This window comes from Meles meles, chromosome 2 (assembly GCF_922984935.1).
Source record: "Meles meles chromosome 2, mMelMel3.1 paternal haplotype, whole genome shotgun sequence".
In the NCBI taxonomy this organism is placed as follows: Eukaryota; Metazoa; Chordata; class Mammalia; order Carnivora; family Mustelidae; genus Meles; species Meles meles.
This window is the reverse complement of record NC_060067.1, coordinates 140,280,908-140,302,037: the sequence shown is the minus strand read 5'-3', so window position 1 is coordinate 140,302,037 and position 21,130 is coordinate 140,280,908. Positions and strand designations below refer to the sequence as shown.

At 38.3% G+C, this 21,130-nt stretch overlaps 1 protein-coding gene across 1 annotated transcript in view; it reads right to left on the bottom strand.

The window, feature by feature from the left end:
* Positions 1 to 20,175, bottom strand: part of PALLD (palladin, cytoskeletal associated protein) — a 386,386-nt gene extending 366,211 nt beyond the window's left edge. The window contains exon 1 of the mRNA XM_045997079.1: positions 19,265 to 20,175. Within this exon, the coding sequence (XP_045853035.1) occupies positions 19,265 to 20,175 (911 nt within the window). The remainder of the gene's footprint in view (positions 1 to 19,264) is intronic.
* Between the last annotated feature and the right edge of the window lie 955 nt (positions 20,176 to 21,130).

The following is a 21,130-nucleotide window of genomic DNA, read 5'->3' as shown; positions in this document are numbered from 1 at the left end:
CTTTTCCATCTGCATCTAGGTAAGGAGTTCAGTGAGAGTCTGAGGAGACCATGACTTTTTTTTTTTTAAGATTTTATTTATTTATTTGACAGACAGAGATCACAAGTAGGCAGAGAGGCAGGCTCTCTCTGAGAGAGAGAGAGAAGGGGGAAGCAGGCTCCCCGCTGAGCAGAGAGCCCTATGCAGGGCTCGATCCCAGGACCCTGAGATCACGACCTGAGCTGAAGGCAGAGGCTTAATCCACTGAGCCACCCAGGTGCCCCCGAGACCATGCCTTTTTTAACTGTGTGATGTTCTGCTCTCTTTTTTCCTCTGGCTGTCACACTTGTATTCATACTGTGCTGCAGGTTACGTGACTGAAGAAGGGAGCCTGAGCTCAAAGGGCAGAGAAAAATTTTTTTTAAGAACATTTTTTTAAAGATTTTTAAAAAAAATTATTTTTATTAGAGAAAGAGAGATCACAAAGAGGCAGAGAGGCAGGCAGAGATGGGGGAAGGGGAAGCAGGCTCCCTGCTGAGCAGAGAGCCGGATAAACTCTCAATCCCAGGACCTGAGCCGAAGGCAGAGGCTTAACCCACTGAGCCACCCAGGCTCCCCAAAGAGAACAATTCTTAATGGTACTCCTGATTCTTATGCTGGACACTTCCTCCTTATCATTAACCTGGACTCCTCTTCTTACCTCCAATCTTGAGTCCTAGTTCAAACTGTAACCCTATTGTACCAACCACCCTCTTCCCCCTCCCCCTACAGTATCCTGTGTTCTGTACTCTCGTTAGAGTTTACTCAGTCCAGGATAACTGACACACACACAAATACCTGAGGGTACACCTGTGGTAGCTACTCTTCAGATAGACTAGTGTGTGGAAGGAAACAATAGATTATTGTTTTAAGTCACTAAGTTTTGGAGTGGTTTTTTATGCATCATTAAATACATAAAGCACCACTTCAAATACATAAACCACGAACAGTTAGGAAGTCTGCCAAATAGCTAGCTTTTGCAGTTGGTAATCACACATACACAACTAACCAGGGGTATGTCCTTGGGTATTTTACTTACATCCATGAGCCTCAGTTTCTCACATGTGAAATGGTGATATAATAATAGTATAACACTATCTTTAAGAGCTCTTGCAAGGACTGATGAGAGAATGGATATAAAATCCTTAGAAATATGCCAGGCATATACAACACTCTATGGAGTGTCAGTCATTATTTCTCTCTTTGACAGAGAATGCATAAATAAGGAAATTCTACTGATGACACGAAATGTATTTTTGCATCTTCGCATCAACGTGATTCTTTTATGAAGCTTACAGACTTGGAATCAGCTCACTTAAAAAATCCTAAAAGCAAACAATGAGGAGTAAAAGGGAGGACAGAACTGGAAAAATAATTTCCAAGGCAGATAATTTGCCAGTGAGTAATCTAGAATTTAACCTTAGCAATTTCAGGGTAAAAGACTTCAGGAATTGGTCATGCTCTCTCATCTGTATTATAAGGGTTATGGGTCTTTTAAAAAAGCTATAGGCGAATCAGAAGAAGTTATCAGTCGTGATGCCAACTAGAAAGAGAGAATACACTAAATCCCAGATGACTCATGGAAGATTTCATGAAAGGACTAGATCTAAAGGTGTCAAGGTATAGGAAACCACAAAGGATGATGCATCACCCTGGGGTTGTAAAGCCGTGTTTCCACTCTTGAGTCTGCAGAATTGAGGCAGAAGGGAGGCAGCAGATTCCTGAACATGGAAGAGAGCCATTTTGAGTGAAGACCTTCCTTGGATGGGGAGAGCCAACATAAGCCCACAGGGAGGAAGCCAGGGGACATTTAACTACCTTGAATTCCTCTGACCTACCATGCTCCCCAGGCTGAACCCAAACAGAGCCTGAAGGAATCTGTTGTAGTCCACTCAGGTTAACTTCCTAGGGCAAGAGTGGGGTGGTGGACAGTGGAAAGAGAATCTATAGGGGTCTATGAAAGAACCAGTCAGAGGATACTGGGGGGGAATAAAGTGGCAAGAGCAGACTAATGGATCCTCACATTTAAGTACTCATATTTTCATAACCTTAATACAATTTTGTGGCAGCTTGGACCAAAGGAATATTTTTGAGTTTCTCTTATCCATTAAGAAGACCTAGGGAACTCAAAAGAGGTATTGCCTTCATTTCCTTCTATACCTGACACTCCAAGTCATCAGGAAGCAATCTGTGAGTGTTACTCTTTTCAGCAGTGACTCGTGTCACTTCAGGATTGCTGTCAGAAAAGTGAGCAAACAGCTATTTGTTCACAAACAACTGAGACAAATGCCACAACTGGTCAGCAAAGCAGGGGACTCTCGCTTACTAATTTATTCCCCTGGAGGTTTGATCTGGGAATGTTTCGTATGTGGCTATCTTGATGGTCTCTAGCACTCAGCCACCTCCAGCTCTGCCTTTTCTCATTTCTTCTTCAACAGTTTCAGACATCATCAGTCTTAAGTCCTTCAACCTTTCCTCTTTCTCCAGTTCTCTTTGTTGAACCTCCATTTGCCTCTCTGTAGTGTTTTAACCCCTAACTTCAAGCTTGGTGACCGCTTTCATAGTCTAGGATCTGCTTACCTTATTTGGCTGATCAAACATAGCCATGCAGGGGAGCGTTTGAGAAATATATGCCAAGAGCCTCAGGTCATTTCTAAGAGTCGTCACCCATTATCCCGTGGACATTAACTAGAAGTGGTTAGTGCAGGGATGGCATTTTGGGTGAATGCTGGAAGGCAAACTAAGCTGTGTCTCTAATAAATCCATCTGAGGGGTGAGCAGTCTGCCTAGACGAAGGCGAGGCAGGAGGGCACAAGATACATTAGGTAAGGAAAGTGAAAAAGGAGTTATTTGCAATGTGCATAGGAGTGAGAGAGAAGAAGAACCAAACTCAACTTTCAGTTTGGATCATAATTTAATTCAATGCAAGTGAGAAAATTGAACATTTTAACTGTAGTAAACTGTAATGAAAGACAGGTTTTGGCTGGGTTTGATCTTTTCCTGATTTGTCAAAATGTGAAAGTCAGAAAAACATCAAAAGAAGAGAAGAAACACATATAGGCAGTTGAAGACTTGAGGATGAGCCCCCCCCCTCAAGAAACTACTGAGAACACGTAGTATATTCTGAATTGGAGGAAGCTAAGAGCTAGTCTTGTGTCCTGAGAAAAATATGCCTTTGTGAGCTCTTGAGGTATGTGTGGGAAGCTGAACTCTGCTGGAAGGCAATGGGCTGCTTCTAAGTCATGTTAGAAGACAGACACACCTTTAAATTCCAAAGAGCTAAAGCCATTTTACATAGTATCCTAGATGAATAAATGTTAAGATTTTAAGATTTACAGATGAAAGGGACTAGGTAAGTATGAAAGTTTTTAATTGGCAATGTAAGTTACAGGTATACATTATCTATTATACAGTGGTAGTAAAGTTACTTTGATTTGGAGTAGGATAGACACACCTTGTTAATGGATTCATCATTCTACCTGCATTGGCCTGTTAGGAATTGGAAAAAAAAATATAATCCAAACACAAGTCTCATACTAGAGTGATTTTACTTGTTGTTTTTCTGTGGACTATCTGCTATTTAACAGAGTGATGGCATCTCTAATTTGAGGTAGCACATTGGCAAGTTCCATTAGCCAACAGTTAAACAAATGGGTACTTCAAACATATGCCCCAATTCCCTCCAATGAAAATTTTTTTCTCAAATATTAGGCCCCCGGATAGAAATGAATTGGTGGAACTGAGTGTATAGATGTATTTCCTATAAATGGAACTGACCTACCCTGAGGTCAGATGGTGCTTTCCTAGAGAACTCCCCTGACAACACACATAACACTCACCCCTCTATAATCACCACACCATATGGCCCCAAAGAATTTTATGGTGAGCTGGCTAGCTGTCATTTTGATGTGCACATTAACTTTTAATGCTATAACAACACTCATCCTATATACGGTCCAAGCGTCTATTTGATTTCTTCAATACTGATACTTCCTTCTTAATAGCTGCCTGTTTAAAGTTGAAGCTATTTATTCGGTAAAAAAAAAAAAAAATACCTTATTGTATTGTATGTTACAATGGCCTTTTGTAGACAAAGTCTATCGGAAATTAGTTGAGCCAACATGTTGCTGCTGTTGTTGGGGCCCATTCTTTCTTTATTTCAGGCAGTGATAATTTGTCCTTGTTCTTAGAGCATGGAATGAGTCCATGTATCAGGATTCTGGCCAACATATGCCAACACATTCTTAATTAAAATGCTGGCCACTACACGTAAGAATTAAAAAGTACCACACCAGATTACAAATCATATCTGTTATGTTCTGTGTGGGATTACTGCTCTGTTTATGAGAGAAAGAGAGAGGCCTTGGTTAACTGGCTTTGACAGAAGTTATAACCCATGGCCTCCCAAATAGCAGTGGAGTGTTTCTACTAATCAAGATGCTGAGGCTCCCTCACAGTGACACTACAGACTGGCGAGAAGTATACACAAGGGAAGATTCTCTCATGAGGACCAGGACGTCATTGGTCATGCCTTTCTTTTCCAAGTCTTCCTTCAAGACCAATGGAAGGAAGCAATTCATGGATATTTTCAAGAAATAATGACTACTGTGTCAGGTGTTTCTAATAGTAAGCTAGGGTTCACCCAAACTTTGTTGGGACTCCATTCTGTAAGAAGGACTCTGTGTTCCACTCTGATTTTTTGGATAGTAAAGTGTAACAGTAAAAAAGTAAAGACTCTGGGCAATTGGACAATTTTCATAAGCTGTTAAGGCTTTTGTTTCTTGTTTTTAAAATGGAGATAATAATATTATACTTCACTGAACTTAATATACTAATTATAAGACACCATTATTTTATGAGCCATTAAGGAAGAAAAAAAAACAGTTTATGAGGTCCCAAAAGGCAATAGCTCAATTAAAATGGCAAAATAAATAGTTCTGACCAAATTTGTGTGTGGACAGGCGATCATATCATGCCTATGGTCTGACAATGATTGTAACATGCTCTCTTCTGCAAGATGCACTTGGATTATAGACATGTCAAAATGTGACAAAATATATGTCTTAGTATCAAAGAAACATGGTAATATCTACTTTGTAGAAATAGTGAGTTTATATGTGTAAGAATGTCTGGCATGTGCTAAGTACTCAAGAAATGTTGGCTATTAATATTATTATATCTATTATTACTATTATTATTATTTTTTAAAGAGAGGAGAGATTGAGCACAAGAGGGAGGATGGGAGGGGCAGAGGGAGAATGAAAGAGAGAATCCCAAGGAGCATGCCCAGAATGGAGCTCCACACAGGGCCTAATCTCAGCGCCCCAAAACCATGACCTGAGCCAAAATCAAGTCAGATGCTCAACTGACTGAGCCACCCAGGTGCCCCAATATCTATTATCATTACTGGGAGAATGACAACAACAGTAGTGAGGTTTCAATTCTGTAGCTCTAAGGAAAACAAAGAGAAATTATTGTGACTTAAGAACGATAAACAAAGGGTTGAGAAGAATGGAAATGACATTCTAGCATAAACTTCCTACAACATACTGGCACATGTAATTCTTCACAATGACTGCACAGACATGTCTGATGTAGTTGAATGCTATAGTAAGTTTCTGGTGTTAACTTTAAAAGTTTCCTAATGAGGGCATGACAAAGATTCTAAATAGGAGTGACTAGGCCTAGCTAAGTGTGTACCCTTGACCAAATCCTCTTATTTGTGTTTAATATATTTTCAGTATTTTTCTAGAAAGTTTACTGGTCCATGGTGTTTCCTTCATTGTAATAAAATTCATATAATGATGTAGAAAAGTCTTACCTTTTTTTTTTTTTTTTTTTGAAGTAGGTTCCATGCCCAGCGTGAAGCCTAATGTGGGGCTTGAACTCATGACCCTGAGATCAAGACCTGATCTGAAATCAGGAGTCAGACGCCTAACCAACGGAGCCAGCCAGGTGCTCCAAGGATGTAGAAAATTCTTAATCTTTGCCTGTGGTGGTACAAGATCCCAAACTGAAACAAATATTTTCTGTCTCTTCTCCCTAGCCTTCATCTACTGTGTATCTATTGCCCTCTCTATGCATAGGCACAACTGGAATATTCTGTTAATGAAATTGGCCTGTGATAACGTGTGGTGGTAAAAAGGTTCTTTTTTTTTTTTTACCTACACTGTATATAATGAGTCTTTCAAGTAACATCTTGTTTCATTAATATATAACTGTTTGTAAACTTAAAGGTAGAAGTATATTAGAAAACTCCTATGCTTAACTCACTGACTATATTATCAACCATCTTTCAAGATTTCAAGTAATATCTTCTTTCATAAAGATATAAGTGTTTGCTGGGACACCTGGATAGCTCAGTTGGTTAGGCATCTGACTCTTGATCTCAGCTCTGATCTTGATCTCAGGGTCATGAGTCTAAATCCTGCATTGGGCCCCATGCTGGGTATGGAGCCTTCTTAAAAAATATGTGTGCATGTCTGTGTGTGTATGTATGTGTGTGTGTGTCTGTGTGTGAACTTAAACAGGCACAGAATACGATGGCAAAAAATGATTTTGAAGATCTCTCCGGCTTTTAAAGAAAGAACCAATTAACTTCAGATGTAAATTTTCTTTCTCTCCTTCCCTACTTCCTTGCTCCCTCTCTCCCTTCCTTCTTTCTTTCCTTTTTCATCTTTCTGTTTGTTCCTCCCCCATCTCCTCACCCTCCTCCTCCTTCTCCTACTTCAAAGATTCTCCTCCAATACTTGGAAATCCTTTCCACCAGACTTGTTTTCTATTTTTCCATTAGAAATACTTACCCAATTCCAGGAACCAAGGCTAAAAGCTGTCACCTTAGGGAAAAAAATCCTATTCCCTAAGGTATTTTTATTTAAGTTTTCTAGCCTACATGTGGACCATATAACCACTGATTGGAAAATGTTTCTGTGGCCTAATTTTCGCTATGCTATTATATAGAACTAGACTTCACTGTTAGAACTCATGATCAACAGAACAAAGTTTCCACTTGGAATTAGTAATGTTTCTGCCAGGACAGGCTTTTGATTGGGTTTCACTATCAGTGCTCATGTGACGAGCACTTTACTCCTATTCCAGCAGATATCAAATATGACACTATTTCTTGGCTCAAAGAAATTAAAAATTAAACAGGAAAGAATCAGTTCTATTGCTACACATCACTTGAACACATCTACTAGTAGAAAATATTTGCATCTGGGTCAGCATAGTAAGCTGCATCAGGTTTCAGACTTATAATTGTATTTGCTACAGTTGTATTTATAAAGTAACCTCTTTTAACCGTCAAAAGAATGCACCATCGAAGTAGAGTTCTTGAATTGCTGTAATTATGCCTAAACAGGTTCCGTGATCCGTGATGAGGCACTGCCCCAAGGCAAATGAAGAAACATGTCAAGAAGTTCTTCAGCAACTCCCCAGAAAAGACTTGAGACATTGAGTAGTTTTGACTGTGAAAGTATCCATCCCACTTCAGAGTCAAATTCTTTCAAAACAACTATTTCACAGTAGTTTGCATAATAGTAAATTAAACTTTCAGAAAGTACATTCTTTTTCTTTTTCTTTTGAGAGCTTTGCTGTATGGTATAATACTTAGTAGGAAGAAAATACAAAATCATAGCCAATTTATCTAGCTGGGGGAAAAGCCTGCATTTGTTACTCCAATTATTTTTAGAGTTTTCTTCCTGCTGAAATTATTGGAATACAAAAACAGGGAGTGGTTAAAGTGTTGGGGAAGCGCTTTCAATTGGCTTTAGCAAATATTTAACAAGGAGCCATGAAATTAACTCAGGAAAATTGCTAAACAATTTAAAAAGCAGCAAGAAAACAATAGTCAGACTTGATTTTTAGAAGGCTTTCCAAGTAGTTGGTAGTCCACAATAAGGCTGACCTTTACAGCTTTGAGGTTTAGGAATAGAGGATGGGAGATAATTAGTTATAGGAGGGAGGGGTGGAAATGGAAAGAAAATCTTTGGCATTGATCCCCTCCCCTGAGGCTGTGAAGGAACAGAAGGCCAAGTGAGGTAAAAGTTACTAGACAATGACAACGAGACCAGGGGACAATATTCCAACACTTCATGGCAGCCTGGGTATTGATTCTGACCTTGAGATACAAATTTAAGACTCACTGTCCAAACAGGATCAGAAACACATACTGTATTCCTTATAAATTATGTTTAGCCTATAAAGTTGAAGAGTTCCTTCTCTATAAACCTATACCAATGCATTGGGAATGCATAGCAATACAAGAGAGCTGTAGCATAAGATTTTAAAGAAAGGGAACAGATTCAAAGATTTTTGAGATGGTAGAGTATAGGGACCATATACTAAATCAATGACAATAAACGATAAAAGTAAACACTTTATAATAATAAGTAACTTCAAAGTAATACCTTAATATTTATTAAGTTATTACTATGTGCTAGCAGAGTTCTAACACTTTCCTTGTGTTAAATGACTTAACACTCATAATAACACTAGAGGTAAGTAGTTTTATTATTCTCATTTTACTGACAAGGAAACTGAGGCATAGAAAGGTGAAATAACTTGCCACAGTGACTGGACTGATACGTGATAGAGGCAAGATTCACACTCTTGCTTCAGAATCTATATGGTCAGCTACTAAACGCTTTTGCTGTTTGTTCTACAAGCATCTTTTTTTTTTGTAATGCACAAGCATTTTTTTTTTTTTTATTCTAAAGGCATTCTCCGACCACCTTTATTTCCTGGGAAAATTTATATTGATGTTTGTTTATTGATTGGTTTTCTTGTTAAATCCAGAAACTTGGCCATGGAGATGTAAATTAAAATGATGAAATCAATTTTTCATAACAAATGCTACTGTCTGATTTGGCTGCTACTATTTCATGACTATATGCGAAAAGCTGTTATAACCAATTCAGATTCCTAACTATAGTAATACTCCATATTTGCCTTGAGTATCAGTTTGGTGGTTTTTTTTAAAATCAGTTTGCTTCTTGATTTACTGAGCTATCCATATGAGTAGCATTATGTACAGTAGAACTGGTCTGTCACAGCATCACAGTGTCATGGTTTGGCCAAGAATAGGTGATAGGGAAGTTGCTGTCACTCTGTAATGTTCAAATCATTAAACAACAACTCCACAAAACAGAAGCAATATTGGGGCACCTGGGTGGCTCAGTGGTTAAGTGTCTGCCTTCGGCTCAGGTCATGATCCCAGAGTCCTGGGATCAAGCCCCACGTCGTCCTACATCGGGCTCCCTGCTTGGTGGGAAACCAGTTTTCCCTCTCCCGCTCCCCTGCTTGTGTTTCTGCTCTCGCTGTCTCTCTCGCTCTCTGTCAAATAAATAAATAAAACCTTAAAAAACCCCACAAAAAACAGAGGCAATATTTCCTGGGTTCATTAGTACAGAGTTATCCCATTTCACTCACTGGTCTACAGAAACAGATTCAATATTTGGATTAATGATGGTCTTTGGGCAGTTAAAGCATTGTACAGGCAGAGGTCATTTTTCATGTGGGAATTACAAGTGGGTAGATACTGGATAAAAATAGGTTTTGAGAAAGAATGGAAAGGATAGGAAACAGGACTAAAATAGCATGATAGGTCATATCACCTTAATTTATTAACTCACAAAAAGCACCTGTGAGGGGGAATCAGAGATAAGTTTATTTCTTCATTTTAGTGAAAATAAAGCTCTTTAATCTCCTTTGGTTTCTAGTCCAATGGTATTTTGAAGTCCTAGGGAACACTTGTATCCTCTGTAAAATATAAAAGACTTAGCTTTTCAAGTCAATGCAAATGTACAGAAAAAGAAAAAAAAATTAAAAGACTTAGAAATAAATCAAATGAAATGACAAAAGAATAAGGAAAATAGGAACCTATAACATTAACTGGTATTGTTTCCTTTGGATTCTGCCCCATTTTACTTTCTCCTATTTGCCAGATGTGATGATATGGGGAAGGTAATTGGGTTGGTGAGATATGCATATGCAACTCTTATTAATCTTCAGATTTTTCACTACTTCTGAAAAGATACCACGTGTGTGTGCATGTTTGTGTGTGTCTAAATGCAGGCATTTTGTCCTAGCAACAAGAGACTCATAAACACATTTTTTTAATCTCTACAGTCAATAAATTGGGTAGACTATACCATAAAAGATCTGTGGCAGAAGACTGAGTACATCTACCATTCTATTAAGAACACCATTAATTTAAAATGAGAAAAAATTTTAAAGCTCTAAAACATAACTAAGACAACTCAGAAAATTGATTGAACTCATGAGATCAAACACCTCAGAGCCAACTTAGCCAATTTGTATTGCTTACTACTCATTTTCTAGGTGGTATTTATAGAGTAAATCATGCCATTCATTAGAAACATTGCTGCAGAATGTACAAAATACATAAATGGGATAGTAGAGTAAAATAAAAAGTCATTATTTTTCAGTGAGTATAAAATCAGTGTTATTTACATCTGTGTCTCTACTACCCATCTTAAGATGTGAAATGTTGCAAGCACAATGGATGCCCTCTGTGCACTCCTTACTAATTACATTCTTCTTGATCTCAACAGTGATTGTTGTCTGGAATTCAGTATTTGTCATTCTCAGGCATTCTTCTAAGCTTTTATCATATCCTTAAACCTGGAATAAGACTGTTTTGCAATTTTAACTTCATATGGATAAATTTATTAATGCAATCTGTATGCATGTTTTTGCAACTCTTTTTAGATTGCTGATATGTTTGTGAGTTTCAGACATACTGATTCATGAAACTCTAGTTCATTCATTGTATGAATATAAATCACAACTTATCCATTTTCTTTCCTTTTTTTTAGCCTTATTGAGACATAATAGACATATAAGACTGTGTAGTTTGAAGTGTGCAACGTGATGATTTGATACATCTATATACTGTGAAATGATTACTACGATAAAATTAGTTAACATATCCATCATCTTACATGATTATAAGTTTTTTGTGTGTATAGTAAAAACAGTTAAGATCTGTTCTCTTAGCAGTTTTGAAGTATACAATACGGAATTGCTCACTGTAATTACGGCTACAATTTCATTAATCAGTTCCCTCAAACTTACTCAGTTGTGACTGGAAGTTCGTGTTCTTTGACCCACATCTCCCCATTTCCCCTATCCTCCAGCCCCCGCCAACCACCATTTTATGGTGGTTTGTCCTTTTAAAAGTTTTAAAAAGGAGTTTGTCCTTTTAAAAGTTTTAAAAAGGAGTTTGTCCTTTTAAAGTTTCAATGTATAACTGAGATGATACAGCGTTTGTCTTTCTCTGGCTTATTTCACTTACCATAATGCCCTCAAGTTCCATCCATGTTGTAAGTGGCCGGATTTCCTTCTTTTTCATAGTTGAACAATATTCCATAGTATATACGTGCCACATTTTCTTTATTCATATGACAATGGACACATAGATTTTGTTAAAATTGCTATTATCAAAAAGACAAGAGATATTGACCACTGGTGAGGATGTAGAGAAAAGGGAACCCTTGGACATACTGGTGGGAATTTAAGTTGGAAGAGATGCTATGGAAAATAGTATGGAGGGTCCTCAAAAAATTAAAAATAGAGCTGCCAATGATCCAGCAATCCCACTCTGGATATATATCCGAAGCCAATAAAATCACTATGTCAAAGAAGTATCCGGGGCGCCTGGGTGGCTCAGTGGGTTAAGCCGCTGCCTTCGGCTCAGGTCATGATCTCAGGGTCCTGGGATCGAGTCCCGCATCGGGCTCTCTGCTCAGCGGGGAGCCTGCTTCCCTCTCTCTCTCTCTCTGCCTGCCTCTCTGCCTTGTTGTGATTTCTCTCTGTCAAAAAATAAATAAAATCTTTAAAAAAAAAAGAAGTATCCATTTTCTTTTTGATTAGTACTTAGGTTCTTTACAGTATTTTGAAACAATGCTGTTACGCACATTCTTATATGTGCATCCTTGTACACAGGAGCAAAAGTTCCTTTCAGATATATAGCTAGGAGTGAAACTTATTCATTTATTTATTTAATTCATATTTATTGAGCACCTATTATGTGCCAGGCACCGTTCTAGGGATACAACAATTAAGAATCAGATCCTATATTCAAGAATCAGTCCCTATATTCAAGGGTTTTATATTCTACTTAGGGAGACAGACAATGAAAAAAATTAAACAAGTAAAATGCAGAGTATATCAGGTAAGTTCTGTGGAGAAAAACAAAATGACTGGAATAGAGAGTAAGGTGGGGAGGACCTGTTCTTTTACATCAAGTAGTTTTGGAAGGCCACACTCTGAAGGTGACAGTTGAGGAGATATATGAAGAAGGTGAAGGATCTAATTCTACAGACATCTGGAGGAAGAGTACTTTACATAGAGCGAATAGCATGTGCACAGGCCTGAGACAGGAACACAGCTGGCATGTTAGGAGTGCAGCAAGGACACCATTGTGGCTGGAGTGGACCAAACAGGAGCATAGTAGGGGATGAAGTCAGAGAGATGGTGCCTTTCCAATGTTTATAGGGCCTACAGAGTTTACTCTGAAGGAGACAGAAGGTACTGGAAAGCTTTGCATTGTGTTGTGATCACAATTTCATTAAAAAGAATCATGCTAGGTGCTAATATAGAGTGTAATGAGCAAGGATGGAAACAAAGAGACAGATTAGGAACTTAATGCAAATATCCCAGGGGAAGATGATGATGGCTTGGTCCAGCCAATGATGAAAGCCTGATTAGTGGAGCTGTTATAAAGTGATCAGATTCTAGATATATTAAAGGTTGAGCCAACTGGATTTGCTGGCTGGACTGGATGATGTGAGATGTGAGAAAAAGAGTAGCTAAGGATGACTCCAAGGTTTTTACCTTAAACAGCTGGAAGGAGAATTGCCACTTGTTGACATTGAAAAGATTTAAGAAAGAGAAGGTTTTTGGAGGAGAGGAGAACAAGAGGTTCAGTCTTGGATATATTAAATTTGATAAACCTATTAGATCTCCAAGGAGAGAGGTCGAGTACGCAATTGGTTAGTTTAGGGTATGTACACCTTTAACTTTATTGGGTATCACAAAATTGCTTCCCAAGTTATTTGTACCTAATTACATTTCATGTTGCTGTAACAATACTTGTGGGGTTGATTTTTCATACTGATAATCTACTGGTACTATCTGGTATTTCATTGTGACAATATTCTGTAACAAAAACAAGCAATACTCCTGTAACTAAGACATCAGGATCTTCTTTTTGTTTTCATTTATTTGAGAGAGAGAGAAAGAGAGAGTGCACAAGTTGTGGGGGTGGTGGTGCAAAGGGAGATGAGATGGGGAAACAGAATCCCTGCTGAGCAGGGAGCCCAATGACATGGGACTTGATCCTGGATCCTGGAATCATGACCTGAGCCAAAGGCAGATGCTTAACTGACTGAGCCATTCAGGAGCCCCAAGCCATCTAGATCCTAACAAGCACTACATGTCATAACCTACTGGCTAGTGGTGCAGTTGCCACATTTTCCCAAACCAAAGTAGTCAATAATCAGGATATATTGATACCCCTAGGAAGAAAAGTGAATCGGTGGTTTGTTTCTATGTTCTTTTGAGGAGATGGAAATTTCTATAGACAGCATTGCATAGATTCTGTATGGATAATTCTCTTGTTTTGGATTTTGATGATGATCAAAGTCTCACTAATGTAAACTAATTGGAAGCATTGAAGGTACTGGGTTTTGATTTTAATAGCAATAATTTAATTACTTTTAATCAGATATATTGATTGAAACTTTACTAGGCTAATAATGATGACCTAGTAGGCATCTTATGATTAGATGTGAGATTGTATTTAGAATATTAAATATGCTTGGACTATTGCTGGATTCACTTTTATTGCAATAAGTGAATGTTTAAAAGTGTTTTTCCCCCTTATGAGTATGTACACATTTACCTCACAATACAATTTGAATACGAGGATCGTTTGGACTTCTGCTCATAAAGTGGGAATAATTTATTTTGTTTGTAGTTACTTGATGGAGAATATCGGCTTTCCCCCATGCCCAAACATTTTTTGGTTTATGTTGATTGACTTTGCAGTATTCACTTACAGCAAAGAAAGAGAATAGCTATGAATGACCGTGTTTTGTTTTGTTTTGTTAACATAGAAAAACACTGTGGAAATTATCAGGATAACATTTTTTTTTGAAAGTTATTTGAAATATGAATTCCAGATGGCAGTTCTGCTCATCTCCATTTCTGGAACTTGTCAGTAAGCCATGCACAACAAGCAAAGCAGCAGTGACAGTGGCTAAATCTTCTCGTGGGTCACTCAATACCTGATCAGGACTCAGAAGACCTGAGTTATATTCTAGTCTCTATGGTTAATTAATAATTTTTCTGTTCCTAGGCAAATAATTTCCTAGTTTTCTTGGTTTCTTTATATTTAAGTGGTTTGAAATATATGGTTGCCATAATAAAATATTTTTAAAACTATAACGTGAAAATATCAGGTCTCATTTTTATAGTACTAGAGCTAACTTTGAACTAAAATTCTTCATGAATTTTCCTCCAGCTCACAAAAGTTGAGAGTGGAGGGAACAAGCAAGGTGAGTAATGTAAGGGAACATGTTTTTACACTGTTATAAAGCAGTGCATGAGAAATATGAAACACTGGGACATAATCAGAAAAATTAGCAAATTCTGACTTGATTTTATTTAATGTAATAATTCAAATTGTTAACAAATAATTTGTGTGTAATTTGAGTAGTATCTAAATTATACATGACCTCAATTACTATGCATAAGCTTTCCTCCATCAGCCTTTTTCTCTTTTGTTGAGATTGTTTTGGAACTATGCAAGAATAAAGAAGGAAAAGAGATTTCTTTTCCCCAGTCCTCTTTGTGGTGCAACTGGTATCTATGCCAGTTATATTTGTGGAAGGATGAAGTAAAAAAGCCTTGAAATGACTGGCTTGGCTTCGATCCTACTGTTTTCAGCAATCTTCCCTTTAGCTGGGGCCACTTTATCTAAGTTTCACTATGTCCAGGTTCTCAGACCAAGTGGTTTCTTTTTTCTTTTTTTAAAAAATATTTTATTTATTTATTTGACAGACAGAGATCACAAGTAGGCAGAGAGGCAGGCAGAGAGAGAAGGAAGCGGGCTCCCTGCTGAGCAGAGAGCCTGATGCCAGGCTCCATCCCAGGACCCTGAGATCATGACCTAAGCCAAAGGCAGAGGCTTTAACCCACTGAGCCACCCAGGCGCCCCCAGGTGGTTTCTATTTAGGCCAAACTTAAGAAGCCCCAGGCCAGCAGTTTAGTAGCCCAGCCTTGTCAGTCTAACAATTTGTTTCCCTGTTCTGGACCCAGCACTGAAGTCCTGCCTCATTTAATCATACCCGAGTCTCTACTTCTGAACTGTCCTTGTTCTATTGTCCTTTGGAGCAACAGCCTTGCCTTTTCCTTAACTAAACTCCTGAAGGGCCGAACTTTCTCCCTGTGTTCCAGACAGGGATCTGGATGCTGATACCTGCTGCCATATTTTCCTGTGATGCAGGCCTTTTAAGTAAGCCTGGACCTTACCATTGCCTATTGTACCACATCTCACCCCCCTTTCCAATAGATGCTGACTTCTCAATAACTGAATGAATGTCTCTATGCTTACTAGTCAGCATCTGTCAGGCCTCCCCTTATTGCTTGCTTCGGGTTCCCCTGACATCCCCTGCTCTCTGAGGACCCTGTTACCTGCTTCTGGGACCTTAGGAGGTAGCCTAACAATCAATAGATCCATACAATCTCTGGGTTTAGAGTCCCCTGGACTGACTGAGTCAAGCCAGGCTCTAAAATGCCCCACGGTGGGATACATTTTATTAAAGGTTTTCTTCTTCATATGAAATTTCCTTCAAAGAAGATGATCTCTTAAGACTCTCATGTCTCGTGTGGGAAAGGAACTCAGTGTTCCTAGGTATTTGTTATATCTACAAATGCATGAAAGAGAGTACCAAGATCTTTGGAACAGAAATTAAGAAAATCCAGCACACTCCCCTGTCAAAATACAAAACAAAAAACAAACAAGGACTCCAAAAAGATTAAAAAAAAAAAAAAAGACCATCTAACTTTAAACAATGGAACATTTCATCAAAGACTTAATTACTCTAGAAGGGCATAATTTGTAATGTCTCATGGACATTGGTCATGAGCTTTGGTATACCAGGAGATGACATGAGGAAACTAGTTAATAATTCTTTGGTTACCAACCAAATTAATGCTCCCCCAACCCCAGTAAAAAGAAAGGAGGCAGAAGTAAGAATTTGATGTCTCCCAAATCATTCAATGTTTAAGTGAACTTTAATGTACTAATTACCGTCTGCTCACCTGAATTAATCCTTTGATGTTAAATGGATTTTGGGGGGTCATTTTTGAAAGGGTATGGTATTTTTATTTGCCATGGTAATACATTTGAAAGGGGCTTATTTTGGAGGTAAATGTAAGTGGAGTCATATGCCATATGAGAACCTGTGGAACTGTTTTGAATGATATGTGAAAGTATCACTCATAGAGAATAATTTGTTCCCAAGATTAGTGGGTTAAAAACAATCTAATCAGAATCCAGAGGAATTGTGTAATTTCATTTCCATCATAGGCAAAATAATAAGAAAAGTTCTTTATGGAAAAGATAGATAAATGCAGAATTTAGGACAGCTTGAATAAAATGAACCCATTAAGAAGTTTTTGACTGCCCCCTGCTGTCAGTTTCTTAAAAGAAATACAGCAAAATTACTGTAAAAACTGACTCCCGGAATTAGTTGAACAAATTGGTAGGAAAAAAAATGCCCTGCCTTTAATTGGACTACTTTTTAGCCAGTAGTGCTAATGCTTACTTCATGTTTGTGAGCCGTAAACTGCCAAACTAAGAGACCAATTCTAGCAAAGTGTGTCTTGGTGGATGTAAGGTGAGAGGTCAAGTTCATGGCTTGTGAAATGCTGTATTAATAAGAATGTACCAGCATTACAATTTTTAGCCAATGACGTCTAGTTTACCATTTTGCCAAATTTCACAATTTTGAATTTACTTTTTTAATACTTCCAGCTTTTCAAAATTATTTTTATTTTTTTAAAAATTATTTTTATTAACATAATGTATTATTTACCCCAGGGGTACAGGCTTATACATTTCACAGCACTCACCATAGCACATACCCTCTTCAATGTCCATAACTCAACCACCCTCTCCCTACCCCCTACAGTTTGTTTTGTGAGATTAAGAGGCATTAAGAGCCTCTTACGGTTTGTCTCCCTCCTGATCCCTTTTGTTTCATTTTTACCTTCCCTACCCCAAAACTCCCTGTCCTGCCTCTCAAATCACTATCAGAGAGCTCATAAGATAATTGTCTTTCTCTGATTGACTGATTTTGCTCAGCGTAATACCCTCTAGTTCCATCCACATTGTCGCAAATGGCAAGATTTCATTTCTTTTGGTGACTGCATAGTATTCCATTATATATATATATACCACCTCTTCTTTATCCATTCATCTGTGATGGAAATCTAGTTTCTTTCCATAGTTTGGCTATTGTGGACATTGCTGCTATAAGCATTTGGGTGCACTTGCCCTTTCGGATCACTACATTTATATCTTAAGGGTAAATACCCAGTGGTGCGATTGCTGGGTCATAGGGTAGCTCTATTTTCAACTTTTTGAGGAACCTCCATGCTGTTTTCCAGAGCGTCTGCACCAGCTTACATTCCCACCAATAGTGTAGGAGGGTTCCCCTTTCTCTGCATCCTCGCCAACATCTGTTGTTTCCTGACTTGTTAATTTTAGCCATTCTGACTGGTGTGAGGTGGTATCTCATTGTGGTTTTGATTTGTATTTTCCTGTTGCTGAGTGATGCTGAACTCTTTTTCATGTGTCTGTTGGCCATTTGGATGTCTTTGCAAAAATGTCTGTTCATGTCTTCTGCCCATTTCTTGATTGGATTATTTGTTCTTTAGGTGTTGAGTTTGATAAGTTCTTTAGAGATTTTGGATACTAGCCCTTTATCTGATATGTCATTTTGAATTTACTTTTTAATATTTATTTAAACCAGGTAAAACATCCTTCATTAATAAAAGCAAAACTTTAAAAATAAATAAATGTATGGCTTATTTTTATAGTATAGTCCAGCTTGCAATGTTATTTCATTTTAGCATATAAAATTAAGAAATGAGAAATAACAAAAGGGATAGGTAATACTAATGCTGTAGTCACGAGCTGCAAGGCACTGTTTTATTTTTTCACACATTATTTTAATCATCATAAAATTCAATGAGGTAGGCATTATTTTAGTTCCCATTACACAGATGAAGAAACTAAGTCACAAAGAAACTTGCCTCGGTGATACAACTGGTAAAAGGTGGAGCCATGATTGGAAACCCTGCAGTCTGACTCCCAGGTCACTCCTCTTAACCTTTTTGCACAGAAAGTATGAAATCTGCAGTTAAGGAGGGAGAACTCCAGATATAAGAATGGTCATGGTTGTGTAATATGTATATGGACTCCAACTAATCATGCGCTCACATAATTGTTATTATTATTATTATTATATTATTATTATTATTTTTTGCTATACCCATGCTGTAGTGGCCAGAGCCTTTGCATAAGCAACAGACCTGTATTGTTTCAGTTTGGTTTATCTTTATTGTTTCAGATTGGTTTATCTTTATGTGTTTCCTTGGTTACATCACATTGAAGGTGTGTGGGTGTGATTTTTTCAGTGACTATGTGGCCACTTAGCTCAGCCCTTAGATCAGAGTATATATTTGGGGGATAATCTTGTGGTTGGCCTCTGTGCACCCATGCCTTTCATCTCTGTACTGCCAGACAACGTCCAGTTTTAACCACACTTTCAACAACCATCAGCATCTCATATTCAAATGATGCACACATTTTCACAGGGCTTTGAATGAATCAGTTGCACATTTTAAGTCTCCTTGGATATTATTAATTCCAGAGTCCTATTCAATAACCCATTTGTGTTCCTCTATCCCTGTCTGGTCCTTTGCCTTCCCCTTAGGAGCACATGGTTCATGATAACAGACACATCCCACCAGTGATAACTAGCACAACTAGTATTTGCAATTCTGGGATGCTTTTGCCTTGCAGGTATTTGAAAATATCGCTTCAGGCCCCAGAGGGTTAACTCTACAGGAAATCTCTTCTCATCCCACATTAGAGTAAAACCAAAGGTCAACACAAATCATTTGCTATTCATAACCAAAAAGTTCTTACCTGACTCGAGGAGTTGGGTTCCCAGTGACTCTACACTCCAAGTAAACTCTGCTTCCTTCTGCCACTTCTTGGCTCCGAAGCTTCTGGATGAACCGCGGAGCTGAGGGGAAGTGGAATGCATTCTGGGGCTGTGGGTGAGAGATGTTACTGCATGGCACTGCCTTGTCCTGGTCTGCCTGGTAGCAATGCCGGGCTTCGGGTAACTTGACCTCTGCTTCCGTCTCCTGTTGGTCTCCAGTGGGGCTCTGGCTGGCTGAGGCACTCATCAGGGCTGACCGCTGATTTTTAGGAGACAAGTAGCCACTGTCTGGTGATGAGGACTCCCCGTTAGGGCTTCTATTTCTCGGCTTTGCAGCTTCTTTAAATATGGATGTCAGCTCCTCGATGAGATTAGCTGCTTTGTCGCACAGCTGGCTCTGCGGGCCACTCTTACCTTGATACGCTGGTTTGGGCTTCACACTTGTGTTGGGAGTTTTTGCACCATGTTTTTCAGCCTTTCGGAGGCTCCGGATATAGCTGGGGCTGGCAAGCAGGGGTGATTTGGCAGGTTTCCTCTTTGAAGCAGGTGAAGAGATACGGTCAGTTTGTTCTGGTAGAGTTTGGACAGGTGTTGGCCTGTTATCATGAGGTCTTCCTAAGGAGGATGGCTCACCAAATTTGGTCTCCTTATGGGAAGGATTTTCACAGACACTTACAGGAGAGGTGTTGAAAATCTGTGAGATCTCCTTTTCTGAGTCAAAATCTTCTGTTTCAGAGCTGGCTATAGCTCTCCGGGCTAGGTCAAGACTCTTGTTTATCTCTTCCTGGCTGAGAAAAGCAGATAGCTCAGGGAAGAAGTCAGCATTCTTGCTTTCTTCCTGCATGTCTGATAGGGAATCATAGAACGAGTCATGGGAGGAAGTCTCTGACATAGTTCAATAGTCTTCATATACTTTTTGTTTGCTCTCAACAGGAAGGCCAGAGACACTGGAAACCAATTTACTTCTTGTGTTCTGAAAGACAATGTAGAGAGAGTTACCATTAGTAGCAACGGTATGTGTGTATATGTGTGTGTTATCACAGTATTATTAATTTACAGCTTGGGAGAAACATTAAAGTGAACAAATGGACAAATCATTCTTCTCTATTCTTCAAGTTAGAAGAAACATCAAGTATACTTGTGTTTATTATCTCGTTTTAATTTAATAATTTCCCTGTGAGTGAATATTAAGTATTTTACTAAGCAGCTCAGAATAATCCAAAAAGAAAATATCTGCATTAGGCACTAAGAGTACAGTAGGACATTCCGCACTTCTCATGTGCCATTTTCCCTCAAGATCAAAGCGTATTGAAGCTCAAAATCCAGAAATGTAGGTGGGAGCTTGGAAGTTTATGAAGGTGAAAGGAGAGACCACATACTAATGTTCTAGTAGTTGTGGTTCTCAGTGGGAAGCCAAATCTGTGGACTGGTAGTCAAAAGTTTGGAGCTTGTTTCTGGCCACAGCAAAAGAAGAAAAAAAAAAGGCAAAGTCATGGCAAATATAACAAGTGTCAAAATAAACATTCATGTGAGATTTTATTTAACTACTTAATGAGGCAACTGGTAAGATGTACAACTATTTCAAAGCAGATTCTAAAGTAAATGAATATATATGTATGTAAGTATAATATATATGTACATATATAGTTATGTAAGTATATATGCAGATGATCAAGAATGCTAAACAAATTTACTTATAAATTTGAAACTGGTTAATATATAGAGAGCAATAAAATGTAATGTTTGGAGTCATTTCTACGGAGTACAAACTAACAGTATTTCTACTGGAAAAAGTTTATTTGTGTATCTGTGCTCAAGTATAATTTGCATTGCTATTAGATTTCTAC